The sequence below is a fragment of the Nelusetta ayraudi genome, unplaced genomic scaffold (genome assembly GCF_046127955.1).
Source record: "Nelusetta ayraudi isolate G7.1 ecotype Tasmania unplaced genomic scaffold, CSIRO-AGI_Nayr_v1 ptg000236l, whole genome shotgun sequence".
Lineage (NCBI taxonomy): Eukaryota > Metazoa > Chordata > Actinopteri > Tetraodontiformes > Monacanthidae > Nelusetta > Nelusetta ayraudi.
Window position 1 is genome coordinate 115,333 of NW_027466285.1, and position 16,718 is coordinate 132,050.

The 16,718-nt window shown below is 60.3% G+C and overlaps 1 protein-coding gene across 1 annotated transcript; it reads left to right on the forward strand.

Annotated features, from left to right (window-relative positions):
• The first annotated feature begins 121 nt into the window (after window positions 1–121).
• Window positions 122–16,472, forward strand: mgaa (MAX dimerization protein MGA a). Its single transcript, XM_076016756.1, has 26 exons — window positions 122–266; window positions 4,159–5,139; window positions 5,359–7,117; window positions 7,348–7,453; window positions 7,583–7,726; window positions 7,829–7,936; window positions 8,014–8,115; window positions 8,217–8,339; window positions 8,417–9,228; window positions 9,676–9,958; window positions 10,517–10,674; window positions 10,901–10,978; window positions 11,115–11,205; window positions 11,381–11,715; window positions 12,022–12,312; window positions 12,393–12,588; window positions 12,672–12,875; window positions 12,978–13,459; window positions 13,576–13,698; window positions 13,809–13,929; window positions 14,112–14,340; window positions 14,493–14,568; window positions 14,684–14,795; window positions 14,910–15,224; window positions 15,316–15,459; window positions 15,546–16,472. The coding sequence occupies exons 2-26, from the start codon at window positions 4,211–4,213 to the stop codon at window positions 16,076–16,078; spliced, it is 7,854 nt and encodes a 2,617-aa protein (XP_075872871.1). The 5' UTR covers window positions 122–266; window positions 4,159–4,210; the 3' UTR covers window positions 16,079–16,472.
• Window positions 16,473–16,718: the final 246 nt, after the last annotated feature.

Genomic DNA, 16,718 nt, shown 5'->3' on the forward strand with positions numbered 1-16,718 from the left:
CCGCACCATTTGAGCAGGTTGGCGCGGCGGCAGCAAATGGCGACCGAGGCTGCGCAGTGCGGCGATGACGCGAGAGCACCGCGCGACCGTCTGCAGCACCCCCTCTATCCCACCTCCCCTCCACCACCGCCCCTCTCCCTCCCCCCTTCCCACCACCGCGCTTAGAAAACGAGATGCCGACGGCTTTTAACCAAAGGAAAGCTGCCCCCGCCGCTCGGATTCGTGTCACGCCGTCAAAGTTCGCGATGTGTCGGACGGCGCACAAGGTAAAGCGCGTGCCGTCTGCGTCGAGCACGTGGACGGGCCGCGTTCGGCTCGGCTCGGCTTTGTGGGTTAGTGGTGGTGGACGGGAAGCCGTTTGTGGGGCAGGCCGAGCACTGCTGGATGGCTTGCTAGCTACCTAGCTAGCTGGCTGGCTGGCATGCTAGCTACTCATCTCCAGAGTTTAGCCTGGGAACCTGGGGGGGGCGGGGGGGAGAGAACATTCCAAACACGTCCAGGTAGAAGGAAGCGGAAGACAACAAGGCACCTTGTTGGGTTAGCAAGTGGGCTTTGTTGCCAGGTCGATGTGTTTGCACCTCAGGACTTTGGAGTGGATATATACGTGTGTGTGTGTGTGTGTGTGTGTATATATATATATATAAATATATATATATATATATAATGTATGTGTGTGTAGGAAGTGATTCTGTGATGTAACATCACACGACACAAGCAGCGCTCACCTGTGCTGCAGCGATTGGCCACGCTGGTTTCATTGCTGGTGTTTAAGAGTTGCAGCATGAACTCGAACCAGCAACTGCTTCTCAGCCAGAGTGTTAGCGCTGGAGCGCTAACTAGCTTGTAGTAGTGTGCGTTTCTAGCCGGTGGTGTGGTTTGCTACTAACATTGACATAGAGTGTGTGTGTGGGCGGAGCTGATCTGGCTGTTTGTGTTACGCTGTTTCTGCCACAAGCGACAACGTCGGTTGTTGTTATTTTCCACTGCGAACTTTTTCTTTTTTTTTTTACAATACATTAATCTGACAGAAAGACAGTCAGAATGATCACAACACACTTCCACCGTAACGCCTGGTTAGCATGTGCTGGTGGTGGCGCTGCTGCCGCCGCCACTGTGCGACACAGCCAAGTCAGTTCGTCGATGCTAGCATCAGGTAGCGCGTCGCTTTCACTGAGCCGCCTGTGTGGCTCCTGTGGAGCGCCGTGTCCTTCGGTTCCGCTACCACCGGTGTTTGGACCTGCTGTCGGCCAGTTCGGCAACACAATGCTGTGTGTTGTTGTGTTGTGACACAAGAGTCGCAACACTATCTAACCCAAGGGGCCACGAGTGTCGCTCTGCGTCTCCACCTCAGACCCCCGCAACCCCAGACCACCTGAGCAAGAGAAACCTTTGGTGCAAAGACCGGACCGCTGCATGTGTGTGTGTGTGTCTGTGTGTGCGTCTGTGTGTGTGTTGGCAGTGGGAGAGTTGTCGCTCGGTTGTGTTGTGTTACGAGGAGATGAGCCACATTTGTTGCAGTATTCCAAATGGCCACCGGGAAGAGTAGCAGCTGCGCTAACAGGCCACTGCGCTAACAGCTAACCGGCCGCTGCTTTATTAAATCATTGGGAAAAAAATCAATCATTCATCCACAGAACTTTGCTTAAACACACAGAGGGAACGTTTGGAAAAAAAAGCACTTTGATGGTGGAACCGGACCGGACCGGACCGGTCACTGGTTGAGCGCCCCCTCTGGTGGTTGAATGAATGATGTGTTTTTCACAGCTGCGATGTGCCGCGGCACTAAGAATTTCTTCTTCCGCTGCTAGCACGTGCACGCCACGGGGCTAGCTAGCGCTGTCCCGAATAACTTCATCCACTGCCAACACTGCAGCGCTGACTGACATCCACGGCACCAATCATAAACATGACTCAGTGTCGAGTGTTCCAAGAGGCTTGACCTCTCAAACAGCGAACGTCAGTCAGTAGGGGTGGGAATCGAGAACCGGTTCCGACTGAGAACCGGTTCCAATTGGTCGGTTCCATCGGAAGCGTACACCCCTAGCGTTATGGATTCTCCTTAACGGTCCTGACGCTCCCCTGCACGGCGGCAGGACGCGTCGTACGACAAAAACGCTTTTGTCGTCTGCGGCGCATCGCGGTAGTTGGGACACTGCGACGAGCATCTCCTTCGTCACGAGGAAACGTGGAGCGAAGCGAGAGATGGAAAGCATGGCTCCAGTTGGGAAAAAGAGAGGAGAACCCGTCCGTGTGGAACCAGTGCAGCGCTGGCGTCTCACGCAGAGGTGCCAGTACCTCAAATATGCCAACACGTCTGTCCACCCGGCATGGAATTAAATTCCAGGGGTTAAGAGAATGCATAAGGAATTGGATGGATCAGCAGAATGGACAACGGCATGGATATTGATGAAATCTTATCGATTCCCACCCCTGATAGTCGGCAGCAGTAGATGGCAAGGACCAGAGTATTCTACCATTGAATGGAATTGAAAAAGAAAAACCCCAATAAATGCAATAAAAACAAGGATATATTTTCAAGCTGCAAAATAACAATTGGAGTTTGCTTCTGTTATTTTGAACTCTCACTGTAGTTTGGGAACGACGGGGGGCGGGGCTGAAGAAAAGCGTAATAATCAATTAGTGACCAGAGCAGAGGACGACGGTTTCCAATCCTCCCCCTCCACCTCTGGCAGTCCTGCAGGGAGATGGAGGTTCTCTGGCTCCTCCCCCTCCACCTCTGGCAGAAAGACAGACCTGCAGGGAGACAGAGATTCTTTGGCGGAGGTTTTTTTGTTCCGGTCTGAAAAAGATGTTGCGGCTCAGTGCAGAACTTTGTGGTGGACGAGCCTCGGTCACACTTCAGGATGTAGGTTCTGGAGCAGCCGGTATCGGACTTCAAGTATCTGACCACTTGTATCGGACAGTTGGTATCGGACTGCTGGTATCAGATTGCTGGTATTGGAGATTTCAGATACACTATTTTTTTTGTCTGATATCTGATATCAATGTTGAATCAGGCCACTCCTACTTGAGACATCGTCAGGGCACAACTTTCTCCTGGTGTGACGTGTGAGAACTCTGTGTGTGGAGTTTCTGCTGTGGCTGAAGGTCTCCACAGACTTGGAGGTGGACGCAGGTCCTCCACTGTATGACCTTTGTGTGACCTCACTGGTCTCGACAGCAGGTTCATCTTTGGATGCCACCGTAAAATGTTCCTTCTCCCAGATTTCCCAGCATTCCCGGGATCGGGTTATGGTTTGGGTTTGTGGCCTTTGAGCGTCTCTTCTCGCACACCACACTCCAGGGTGAGGGGTCGGGGGTTGAGCATTTGGGATTAGGTACTGTGGATTACGGTCTGGGGCCTCTAGATTCCTCTTTTGAAACCAGGTTCCAGGGTGGGAAAGTTTGAAAACGCCGTCCCCCGCACCGTCTTTTGGTGTCGTGGTTGGAGCGTCTTCTTTTGTAAACGACACCGTGGCAAGCCGAGGCGACCGCTTCAGGTCTTCTCCTACACCTGCACTGCCAGGGAGTCGCCTCACTTCCAGTGCCACCGCAGTGCCACACAGGGCCCGTCTCCAGCACCGCAGTGTGAACCACTCTTCCTTTTTTTGAGTGTGGTTGCAGAAGATGGATGATTGGTCTTGGTGTCCACATGGTCTCAGTCAATCAATCAATCAATGAATCCATCCATCCATCGGTGAATCCACTTATAGTTGTACAGGAGAACTCCGACTGGAATCCCCCAGAGCAGCGAGGGGAGACAGCGGCCTGGGGAAGTCCCCTGTAGGAAGACATGTGTAGCAGTTCTGGACCCCAGAGGGAGTTCACCTGCTTTGACCTTTAGCTTGGGGGTCAAAGGAAATGGAGAGAATAAAGAGAGAGAGAGGTCAGGTACAGAGATCCATGGATACTTCATGTTTACTAACATAGAAAGACATGCAGAAGTACACACACATAAGTAGACGTATGTATATAAGTAAAGGTTTTGGTACAATTGTACCTTAAGTTGTTGTAGACTTTCAGGAGGACCTGCTGGCTGGTGATTGAAGGGACGACCAGCTGATGAACCACTTCCTGTCTCGTGTGTCCAGCAGATGAACCACTTCCTGTCTCGTGTGTCTAGCAGATGAACCACTTCCTGTCTCGTGTGTCCTGCAGGAACCCGCGTTGAGCCGAGTGGCCGCGGAGCTCTAGATGTCTGGGTCCGTTCATGGCTGCTACCAGGAAGCAGACGGGGATGGTCCTCCACCAGGATGCGCTCCCTGCGCCGGGCCACCCGGGGGTCCTGCCACGGCCCTGCAGGAGCCCCCCGGGGGAGCCGCCCGCCTCGCGCCCCCAGGAGGAACCCCTGGCGTCGGTGCAGACCAGCAGGGGCGTGCGGGTAACCCTGGACAACAACGGCATGTGGACGGAGTTCCACCGCTGCGGCACGGAGATGACGGTGACCCGGCAGGGCAGCAGGATGTTCCCCTACTGCCGCTTCCGGGTCTCGGGCCTGCAGCCGAGCCGCAGCTACACTCTGCTGCTGGACCTGCAGCCCCTGGACGGGCTCCGCTACGCCTGGACGGCCGAGGGCTGGCGGCCGACCGGCGAGGCCGAGGCCGAGGCCCGGGTCCCGGGCCCGCCCTTCACCCACCCTGAGTCCCCGGCCCCGGGCCACCACTGGATGAAGGCGCCCGTGTCCTTCTACAAGCTGCGGCTGACGGACGGGCCCTCGGACCTGGAGGGCACCGCCGCCCTGCGGCCCATGCACCGCTACCTGCCGCGGCTGCACCTGGTCCGCAGCGACCAGGCGGCGCAGGACCGAGACCGGGTGGCACTGACCTTCGCCTTCGCACAGACCCAGTTCATGGCCGTCACCGGTTACCAGAACGCCCGCTTCGCCCGCCTCAAAGTGGACTACAACCCCTTTGCCAAGGGCCTGAGGGACGACCCGCCTGGCGTCAGGCTCAGGAGCAGAGACCTGCAGAAGGGGGACGAGGGCGGGGGGAGAAAGAGCCTCAAGTTCCTGCTGGCCAACCACAAACCCAGAGGCTCCAAGGCGGTCGACTCCGCACCGACGGTCTCGGAGAACCTGGCGGCAAAGAGGTCCGGTGCAGATCTGGAGGAGTTGCCCCCGGCGGTCCAGGAGGGGGAACGGTAAGACCACCCGCTGCTTTGTGTACCCCAGGCCCCCAAGGATCCAACGTGAGGCTGGTTGTGTCTCCATGGTGACTGGTTGGACTCCCACCCATGTTGTTCTAGCGCCAAGTCCACCGTGATGATGGGGGTTCCATTTGGTTTAACGCCGCCGTTGTTTAATTATTGATTATTTATTGATTGATTGATTGATTGATTGATTGATTTCCCCCCCTGCAGCGCTTCACATCCGGCCCAGAAATTGTTTTCCGAACTGATCCGAGAGGCTCACGTTCCCCTACAGAGGTGTAAGCTGTTGGACGACAGAAGCCCAGAACCCTGGGACCAGCCCACCAGGACCCAGAACAGCGCCACCTGCAGAGCTCAGAGGGAAACACCGGTAGACCGGGCCAAGGAGCAGCAGAGCGACGGGAAAGCCGAGCGTTGTCCAGAGGGCAGCGGAGCGGCTGCTGCCTCAGCCGGCTCCCAGAATTCCCACAAATCCCAGAATTCCCAGAACTCCCGGAACTCGCGGAACTTCAAGGAACCCCAGAACTCCCAGAATTCCCACAAATCCTCAAACTCTCAAAAATCCCAGATTCTACTCAAATCTCAGAATTCCCAGAACTCCCAGATTCCCCTCAAACCCCGGAACTCTCAGAACTCCCAGAACTCCCAGAACTCTCAGAACTCCCACGACTCCCAGGATCTCCAGAACTCCCAGGACCCCCAGAACTCACAGAACTCACAGAACTCACAGAACTCACAGAACTCCCAGGACCCCCAGAACTCACAGAACTCACAGAACCCCCAGGATCTCCAGAACTCTTGTAGTCCCGAGAGGCCGAGGCAGCGGCAGCAGCCGGGCCCTCTGCCGGCTCTGGCTCTCTTCCTCAAGCAGCACTCTGCCAGACCCAGAAGGACCAAAACCCAGAAGCTGGACCCTCCAACCGGAGCGGCGCCGCTGTCCTCTGACCCTCCCCCTCCTGATGCTGCTAGTGAACCCACCCCCCAGTGTCTCCCTCCTGACCCGGGGCCAGCCGAGCCCCCCGGTCCAGCCAGCGGGGGAGCGGTGCTGGCCCGACCTAGGACGGGTGACCTTGAGACGACCTTGCCCCCGTCGTCCTCCGCTGCCGCTACCTCAGCCTCGCCTACCTCGCAGTCCTTGCAGTCCTCTTTGTCTCCGCTGCTCCCGGGCCCCCAGAGTCCGAGCTTCGGCTTCGAGCCCTTCTCGCCGCCCAGCTCCCCGGAGCCGCTGGCCTCCTTCGCTCTGCCGCTGGACCCCGCTCCCAAAGCCACGCCCCCTAAGGAGGAGGCGGCGGGTACCAGCGGTGGCGGCTGCTGCTCCTCCGCTGTGGCCCCTCCCACTTCCACCTCCTCCTTTCCCTCCTCCTCCTCCTCCTCCTCCTCTTCGGTGTTCCAGTGGCACACGGTGCTGCCCCCAGCTGAGCCCTACCTCCAGGGCCTGGCCCCGCCCCCCGCAGCCCCAGCCCAGACCCTCCAGGACCCCGACCAGCCGCTGGGCTTCCCGGGCGACCTGTCACCGCTGGCGCTGCCGCTGTCGCCCACCTTCTCCTCGCTGGACGGGGACGTGCTCTCGCCCACCCCCTCCCTGGCCGACCTGGTCACCTTCTTCTCCAACAGCGAAGACCTGGAGATGGGCATAGAGTTCCCCACCGCTGCGGCTCCCCCTGCAGGCTCGCCGGAGGCCGACACAGACGCCTCTCGCCACGTGCTTCCTCCTCCTCCTCCTTCTCCTTCTCCTCCTCCTCCTTCTCCTCCACCCTCCCCTCATCTTCCTCCTTCTTCTCCTCCTCAACGTCTTCCTCCTTCTCCTCCGCCACCGCCCCCACCCGCGAGAAAACACTACACAGCCAAGAAGAGGAAGAGGAAGAGGAGCACCAAGATCGCCAGGACCGAGCAGGACTGCAGCTACACCAGCAGACACCCCAACCTGGAGGAGGTGGAGGAGCAGCTCTTCATCTCCTTCACCTCCAAAGTAAGAGCAACCTCCTCCTGCATCTCCTCCTCCTCCTCCTCCTCCTTCTTCCTCTTCTCTTTCTTCTTCTTCCTCCTCTTCTTCTTCTTCTTCTTCTTCTTCTTCCTCTTCCTCTTCTTCTTCCTCCTCTTCTTCTTCCTCTTCTTCTTCCTCTTCTTCACCACCCCTGAGTCTTGAATGTGGCCTGACTCGTTGTTATTTGGTGCCTGGTGTGAACCCTCTCCCTTCAGGAGGCGCTACAGCTCCACCTGGTGGACACTCAGGAGAAGGCTGAACCACAGCCCCAGGAGACGCTTGAGGCTCACCTGCCAGAACCCGGCAACTCACCTGAGGAAGGTTAGCGACTAGCTTACTTTAGCTCAGCTCAGATTAGCCCTAGCCCTAGCCCTAGCTTAGCGCTAGACACAGGAGGAAACACCTGGAGGTGCTTTGACCTGCTGCCTGTGGTTTGGCACCTCACTGCAGGTGAGTCCATGGCTGGTGTAGTGGGTGTGTCTCCCAACGCCGACGCCCACCACGGCCTCAGTAGCAGCAGCGGTTGCCAGGAGCTGGGGAGGAGCCTGCAAGACGACCTGACCTCCAGCCCTCCAGAGCAACAGGACCAAGCAGGCAAGTGGGGGAACTAGCAGGAGATCACTACTGCCTGATGGTTTGACCTCTGCCGACCTCTGCTGACCTCTGCTGACCTCTGACCTGCTGTCCCCTCCGCAGAGATGGCCCAGACCCCCGAGGAGAAGATCTGCGCCCTGGAGAAGGTCCTGCTGAGGGACCTGAAGCTGATGAGACACAGACAGGTGATCCACCCTGTGCTGCAGGAAGGTAGGCTGCTCCTGACCGCACCTCCACCACATCTCCACCTGCTGCTCCTCCACACTTCCTCTCTGTCTGCCTTCAAGTGGGCCTCAAGCTGACCCTGCTGGATCCCACTCTGGCCATTGACCTGCGCTACCTGGGAGTGCGCCTGCCCATCCCGCCTCCTGGAGAAGCACCCCCTCTAGGTCCGGCCCCTGGTATTGCACCTCTCAGCCCCCTCAGAATCTCCCGATGCTCCTCCAGCTCTGCCGACCCTCCATCGTGTCTCCTTCATCTCCACCTGCAGGAGCGTGCTCCGCCTTTGTCTCCCGCACGGGCAAAACCACAGACGTGACTCAGATCAAAGGCTGGAGGGGGAAATTCACGGCACCAGAAGCTCCGCCCACTTTGGCACCTCCCAATACTGAAGGTTTTTTTTTTTAATTCATTAATGTTTCTGCTTCCATCAGTAGAGCGCCCTCTCTCATTGCGCGCCCTCTCCTGCAGCTGCTGCTGCTGCTCCAGGTCCAGCTCCAGCCCCAGCTCCAGTTCCAGGTCCAGCTCCAGGTCCAGCTCCAGGTCCAGGTCCAGCTCCAGCTCCAGCTCCAGCTCCAGACACCACCAAGCGGAACCTGTCAGCCTTCTGCAGCGACATGCTGGACGAGTACCTGGAGAACGAGGGGAAGCTGCTGGAGCAGCGCTCCGCCTGCAGCTTCTCCCAGCCGGCCGTGGAGCCGGTGGCCTACCAGCTGCCCACCAGCAGCTGCAGCTACGTGCGAACCCTGGACAGCGTTCTGCAGCTCAAGCAGCAGCAGCAGCCGCCGGCCACGGCCGCCGCCTCCCGGCTCATGTCTGCCTTTGTCCCACCCTCCAAGAGGCCAAAGGTCACTGCCAAGGAGACCAAGGTGGCTGCCAAGCGTAGGGCTCCCAGACACGCCAGGACACCGGACCAGGACCTGGGCCAGGACCAGTATCTGGACCTGGAGCAGGAGCAGCTGTCAGCCTTCAGGAAGATGAGGAGGAGAAGGCGGAGACTCAAAGCCCCGCCCCCCAGCGACGCCCCAGACCACATGGCTCCTCTGGAGTCGGACTCGGAGCTACTGGAGCAGGGTGGCGGAGCTGCTGGTCCTGCTGGTTCTGGTGGTGGTGGTTCTGGTGGTGGTGGTGGTGGTGGCGGCGGTGGTGTTGAGCCCGGGATGACCCGGGCCCTGCTGAAGCAGCAGGACCTGGAGGACGGGGTGGTGTGGGAGGGCCAGCCCCGGATCAGCATCACCGAGCAGCGGGCCAGCGTGGCCCTCACCTCCCTCTTCACCCTGACGGTAAGTCACAGTCTGGGTCTTGATCCGGGCCGGAACCGGTGTGGCCGGACCTGGAGGAACAGCGGAAGGTCTCCTCTTCACCTTCTCCAACCCCCGACTGCTGCTGCTGCCGCTACTGCGTCTGTTCCCTCTTCTTCTCCTGCTGTGGAAGGAGAAACATCAGGAGGGATGAAGGTCCTGCTGCAGGAGGAGGAGGAGGAGGAGGAGGTGGTGGAGGAGGAGAGGAAGCAGCAGCAGCAGCATCAGCGGTGAGGACAGTGAAGACCGGGCATTGACCTGCTCCTCCAGGTTTGTTCACATTCTTGCTGACCCGGATCAGTTGTAACCCGGATCACCATCCACACTGGCACCAGGAGTCTGGTTCCATCCATCTGGATCTCCTGTCTCCATCACCCTTATAAAGTGACCTCTGCCGTGACCTCTGCCCCTCCCCCTCCCTTTCCGCAGGGCTTTGAGCGGGAGAACCCCACCGCCCCCATCCGGCTGCAGCTGCTCCCCGCCCCCCGCTGCCTCAACCCCTGCTGCCGGCTGGGCTGCATGTGCAGCAGCCTGACGTACCGGGCCCGCAGCGCCCACTGCGGCCGGCCCGCCTGCATGCTGGGCTGCAGCTGCCTCAAGCAGAAGGTGGTGCTGCTCAAGAACCTGGAGCCCGCCTCCGACTCCAGCCCCTCCCACCACGGACACGGCCGCAAGAGGAGGCGGAGGAGGAGGAGGATGAGGATGGCCTACAGTGAGTGAGGGGCAGAGGGGGCGCGGCCCTCGGCTGCTGGCAAGCGGAGGCGGTGTCTGAAGTCACCCGCTGGCTCCCCCTACTGGCAGCTCTGTGCAGCCACGGCGTCGTAACGAAACGTTAATTAACGACGTCATTGCGGTCTCATTATGACAACGTGCCGTCGGCAGGTGCTAATAAATATGTCAATGATTTAATTATTTGCATTTTCGTGACCAGTTCTTATCATACTGATCGTCTTAAAATAAAATAACACTGGGCTTCTCTACCTGTGGGTCAGTGTCAGTGCAATGCATGATGGGATATGCAGCCACTGGGTGGGGGGCCCTGTCGGTTGTACATTGCTATATTAGCGACGCTAATGTTGTCGGATGCCTTGAATGGACTCTGAACTGCAGACACCACTACCACCACTAGCCCCTGACAGTAGGGGGCGATGCAGGACGCAGCCAGAGTCTAGCACAGTTAGCGTGCTAGCCGCGGGTAGCGGGTTGATCAGCCGTACTGTCCGCTCCCAGCGCGGCGACTCACTGTTGTCCTCGCCGCTGCCCCCTGCAGTTCTGAAGGAGGCGGACAGCGTTTCCCAGCCCGCCCAGCAGGTCCAGACGCTGTGGAAGAGACGGAGCGGCGAGGACAGCGACCCGGAGCCCGTCTACACCCCCCGACCTGGCGCCGCCCCGCTGCCACCGACACTGCCACCACTCCCCCCCCACCGCGTAAGAGCCAATGTCAGGGTTCTGCTGCTGCTGCTGCTGCTCAAGTTGCTTTGTGTGCACCACGACTTGGGAAGAATTAGCTTAGCATTAGCATGTACCTGTTAGCATCTGTGGAAGGAAATGAAAAAAGAAAGGAGCTTGTGCTTCTGTAAGATAAAAAAAAAATAAGTTGAATGTTCTTACTTAAAGTGTGTGTGTGTGTGTGTGTGTGTGTGTGTGCGCCCAGGTGAAGCGGAAGGTTCACACCAGCTGCGCCAGGGTCAGAGGTTACAGTGGAACCAGGAAGACGGTGGACCAGCAGCAGGTGAGAACAGCAGCAGCCGTGCATCTTCCACTGTCTCCTGACCAGCATTGGGTGGCGGGGGGGGGGGGTTGTGAGTCAGAGGTCAGGGGTCAACACTACAGCAGGACCTTCATCCTTCCTGATGCTCCTCCTCCAGCAGCAGGGGGAGAAGATGGAGGAAAAGAAGCCGCAGCAGAAGCTGCTGAGGGTGAAGAAGGTGAAGAGGAGACCTGCGGCTGCTGCTCCAGGTAGGTTCCCGCTGGTTCTGACCCGCAATCACTTCTGACCATCCACACTGGTTCTGAAGGTTCTAACCCAGATCAGTCCTGACCCGCAATCACTTCTGGCCCGGAGTCTGAGTCCATCAGTCTTGGACCTGCTGGCTCCTGACTGGACTTCTGTGACCGCCCGCTCTCTGTCCAGCAGGGGGAGCCGTGGGGCCTCCTGAGGCCGGGGACCCGGCCCCAGGGGAAGACCCGCCCCCCAGGCCCTCCAAGCGTCTGACGGTGCTGACGCAGTGCGTGTGGAAGGACGAGGCGGAGCGCAGCCGCGTGCTGAAGGTGCTCTGCCAGCGGATGGCGCTCAACCGCCTGGACCGCCCCTTCTGGGTGGGCAGGCACCTGGTCCGGCCGGCCGGCCGCCACGTGGAGGGCGAGGTCGGCTCGGCCGACTGCTGCGTTCACTACAAGATCCACGTCTCCGCCCCCGAGAGGAGGAGCCCTGCCGGGCCGCCGCCCACCTCGGCCAGCCTGCGGCAGGTAGGAGGACGCGACTGCAGGGGGACCAATCAGACAAGAGGGGGGCGGGACTAATTAACTTTTAGCAGCCAATCAGTGAATGTCAGGGATCTTCCAAGATGATGGCCTCGTGTTTCTACACAACCAGCAACAGCTGTGACACCGTGTGCAATATCCACTGGCTAGAATTAAAGGGGCGGTCCAACAGAGTGGATGTGGTGTCACAGTGTGTCCTTACTGCACTGTGTGTGTACACGGACATCAATAAAGTTCCTAAAGTGTGTGTGGTCTCACGCTGTCCTGTTGGGGTTTTTTGTTTTTTTGCAGGTGAGCGAGGCGGGCAAGTGGGCGGAGCCTGTGGAAGACTGGCAACGTGAAGTGGAGGAGGTGGAGGAGGAGGAGGAGGCGGAGCCCATGAAGGGGGCGAAAGAGGGGGAGGGGAGGGGCCACCAGGTGCATGACGGAAAGAGCGGCAGCGGGCAGAAAGTGAGGCTGAAGCCGAGGAAAGTGGGCGTGGCCGCGGTGGGCGTGGCTCTGCCCTTCCTGCAGGGGGTCTCGCCTGCAGGTTTCCTCTCGGCCAGCAGGAGGCAGCCAGGAGGCAGCGACCACGTGATCCAGGTAAGGTGGCCCTTCTTCTTCTTCCCCCTCGGCTTTCTGTCACGTGACTCGTCCTGTTGCTGAGCCGCTGCCCCCTGCAGGTCAACGGGAAGCCCTACCCTCTGGCTAAGATCCAGCTGGGGCGGGTGGGGGCGCTGCACCCGGCCAATCGGCTGGCAGCCTACCTCACTGGCCGCGTGCAGTCCACCAGGGCCGCGGCTCCGCCCGGTGGGACCAAGACCGCCGTCCCAGCATCCTCTGCTGCTGCTGCTCCACCAAAGCCGCCACCACCCACAGGTAAAACACAGCAGATTTTTAGTCCGCTACCTGTGGCCGCAGGAAACAGGAAACAGGAAGCATCCTCCGCTGTGCGTTTCCAGTGTCTCCTCTAGGTGGCGCCGTGGTCCCCGCCATCACCCTCCCGCTCCAGGGCCCTCAGCTGCTGATGCTCCCCCATCCTCCGCCGCCCTCCGCTGGCCACAAGCTGCCAGCCCTGCAGTACCTGCGGCGGCCTGACGGGCGCATCTTCCAGCTGGTCCCCGTCAGCCAGCTGACCCCGGTCCAGCTGAGGCCGCCGCCCACAGGTGAGCCCCCACCCCCTGTTAAAGAGTCCACACCGTCGCTGGCTCACTGCAATGCTGCTATCAGCTGCTTAAACAGATCAATCCCACCCCACCCCCCCACAGGCCCCGCCCCTGTCCTCCGTCGGACCGCTGCCGCCAGCCAATCACCTGCCTCGGCCACGACCCTCGAAGCGGTCCTCCCCAGCCCCCCGGGGAAGCGACCAATCAGCCTCCAGAGCGGTCAAGCTCCTCCCCAGCCACCGGTCAAGGTCCTGGTATCTGCCGCCCCCTTGCCCCTCCCCCAACCCACTCCCACCGGGCGGGGCCACGAGTCTGGGCAGGTCGCCGACGGTCCGCTCAGTCCGAAGCCGATCACAGCCCCGCCCCTTCCCAAAGCCCCGCCCACCAGCACCACCACCAGCAGCAGACCCACTCCGGAGCTGGCCGTCAAGCTGTCAGACCTGGACCTCATCTGCGTGGTGGACGACACTGCCGGGGGCGGGGCCGGGGGAGGGGGCGGGGCCAAGGCAGCGGTGCAGGTGGTCAACCTGCTGAGCGATGAGGAGACGGACGAGGAGAGCGCCAACCAGGGGGAGGAGCAGTGGGTAAGAGGCGCGCGGGGAGGGGGCTAGGGGGCGGGGCTTAGGAGCACAGGCCGGTTCCAGACAGGATGACCTCACTTCCTGTTTCGTCCCGGTCTGTCCGTCTGTCTGTCTTGCAGCAGCGCCAAGCTCACAGCCAGAAGGAGCGGAGTCGGCGCCAGGAGCTGGACCTGCTGTTCCAGAACCTCAGCCAGCAGGTGGCGCCCAGCGAGTCCTGCTCAAAGGTGGCCACCCTGCACAAGGTCTGACTCCGCCCCCTCCAGCCCACCACCACACTGCAGCAGCAGCCTCCGATGACGCGCGTGTGTGTGTGTGTGTGTGTGTGTGTGTGTGTGTGTGTGTGTGTGTGCAGGCCGTGCAGGTGATCCGGGACCTGACCTCCACCGACGCCAACCTGAGCGGGACGGTGGCGAGGCTGATGGAGGAGAGGGAGCGCCTGCTGAACCGCCTGGTCCCGCCCACTACCACCACGGGTCAGTGAACACACCACCACCACCACCGCCGCCGCCGCCGCCGCTCCAATTAGCATTAGCGAACAATGCCGTGTCTGACAGTTCTGGTCCTGGTCCCCTGAGTTCCCCAAAGCGTTGACTCTAAAGAGTGTGTGTGGGGTCGGGGGCGGGGGGGCGTTGGTGTGCTCTTATTGGTCAAACAGGAAAAGGAGAGGGAGGTGCGGTCCACCTGCAGGGCGAGCTGGAGGGCAGCAGCGGCGGCGGTGAGAAAGAGCGAGTCGTCGACGTCTCCTCACAGGTTGCTGTCAGCAAGCAATCAACCAATCACAGCGCACGTCTGGAGCCCTCATCGCTCATAGAGTGTGTGCGTGTGTGTGTGTTTGAGCAGGAGGAGCTTCACTCTCAGCATCGCAGGACGTCCAGCACCCCAGAGTAAGATGATGACATCATCAAGGGTTCCTTTCCCCCTTGAGCCGTTGCTGTGTCTCTGAATCTGTGTGTGTGTGTGTGTGTGTGTGTGTGTGTGTGTGTGTGTGTGTGTGTGTGTGTGTGTGTGTGTGTGTGTGTGTGTGTGTGTGTGTCAGTCTCTCCTCAGCCCTCGGCCTCCTTGCTCAGGTGATGGAGGACCGCTGCTCCCCTCCAGAGCTCCTGCTGGAGAAGGTGAGTCTCCCCTTCACACACACACACACACACCTGGTGGCGACGCTGATGATGATGATGACGATGATGATGAACGATGACGTCACGGCGGTCTCTCTCCACTCTTGTGTTGGAGGCGTGTCAGGAGATCGGGACGCTGCAGAGGGAGAGCCAGCGGCTGAGGAGCATCAAGATCTGCCTGAAGCAGCGGCGGGACGGCGCTGTGCGGACCATCTCGCAGCACTGCGGTGAGCCAGCAGGGCGGTGCCGCTCGCCCTCGGCCCGGCCCGGCCCGGCCCGGCCCATCCCGCCCCTCCCCTCTCTCACTCTCTCTCTCTCTCTCTGTTGCTGCTGTCCTGCAGGTAAGAGCGAGCGCAGCATCCTGCACAAGCTGCAGCTGCTCTCCTCCAGGGTGGGCAGCCTGGCAGCGGGGGGCGGGGCCTCGGCGGGGGGCGGGGCCTCGGACCTCGCCGCCCATCACAAAGAACCTGGGCGAAGCCCCGAAGCTCCTCCCACCCCAGCGGTGGCTCCGCCTGTCTGCCCACCCGTCCAGCAGCAGCAGCAGCGGGGGGGGGGGTCCCCCACCTCCCAGCATGCACCTGTGGCAGGGTTGAACCGCCCCCGCACCGTGCCCAACATCCTGTCTCGCTGCCGGAAGCAGGCTCCGCCCACCATAGGTGAGGGAGGCCCACGGGATACTGGACATGGCCACTGAAAACCTGTGACCCGACCTTTGACCCGACCACCGCTGTCTCTGTCGTTCTGAAGCCTTTGCAGACATCGTCCAGGTGATGGCGCCGCTGCCGCCGCTGCCACTGGGCCAGCGCATGGTGACCCTGAGGCTGCCGGGGGCCGCGCCGCCTGCGGGTCTGACCCTCATCCCCGCCCCCCAGGCCATCGGCGGCCTCACGGGTAAGCCCCCCCCCCCCCCCCCACTGATCACCTGACCCAGCCGTTCCACCCGCTCTCGGTCACTTTGGCTCTTGTCTGTTTTTCAGGCCAAAACGTCCTGCGGTTGGTTCAACCTCTGGCCCCGGCCCCTCAGCCACCGCAGGAAGCCACGGCGGCTCAGCCCGCCCCCTCCCCTCCCCCTCCGCCCGACTCGTCGGCTGGGCCGGAGCGAGCGCCGTCCCCTCCACGTATCCCCCCGCTCCCCCCCTCCTCCCCTGTGGCGGGGGGCGTGGCCGGCGACCGGGAGACTCTGACCTCGCTGCTCGACGAGATCGCCTTCCTCGGCCAGGGAGGGGGGGCGCAGGACCGCAGCCCCTGGCTCCTGCAGCTGGACTCGGACTCGGACGACCCCCCCGCCGCCGCCGCCGTGGAGGAGGAGGTGATGGCGGGGCTTAGAGCGACGCCCCCCAGGTCAGCCAACGGCTGCTGCGGCGATGTGGGAGGCGCTCTGGCCCCGCCCCCTCTGCTGCAGAGGAGAGTGGGCGGGGCCGCGGCCGAGGTGCCGACGGCGGCGACACTGACCAGCAGGCCCATGCCGAGGCTGGTTCCTCTGGGGCTGAGAGGAACCCCGTCCACCTGAGCCCCGCCTACCTGAGCCCCGCCTACCTGAGCCTACCTGAGCCCTGCCTACCTGTGCCCATTGGAGGAACTCTCACACAGCCTGGGCGGCGCCATGTCTGCAGCATTGACGGTGGTTTAAAGCGAAGTGGGAGGGGGGAGGGGCGGGGCCTGTCAACGCTGGCCGCTCTGCGAGCGATCAAGCTCTTCCTGTTGTCCTGCAGGTGAACAGGAAGTGGAGCCGACCTACAAGTGCAAACTTTTTTTTATACCTGATGTAAATACGTTGAAGATTAAACGGTTTTATTCGCTCTGGACAACTCTTGGTCTTGCGTTTGAATCCGCAGAGTTCAAGTGTTTTAAGTTGTCCAGCTCCCAATTTCAAAATAAAAGTGATATTTACAGCCTGGTTTAAACGTGTCATGAAAGCTGAACAGAACTGTAAGTTCCACCGCGCGCTGCCGCTGCTCCCGCCACCGGGAGGCACTGTAGTGCCATGCAGCGTCTCACACACTAACACAAAGCGGAACCGGAAGTGTAGCAGGGTAAAATACCAACGTAAGAGCAATAAAAAGAAGAAAAAAAAATTCCTTGAAGTTAATAAATATATACATACATATATATATATATATATATATATATATATATATATATATATATAT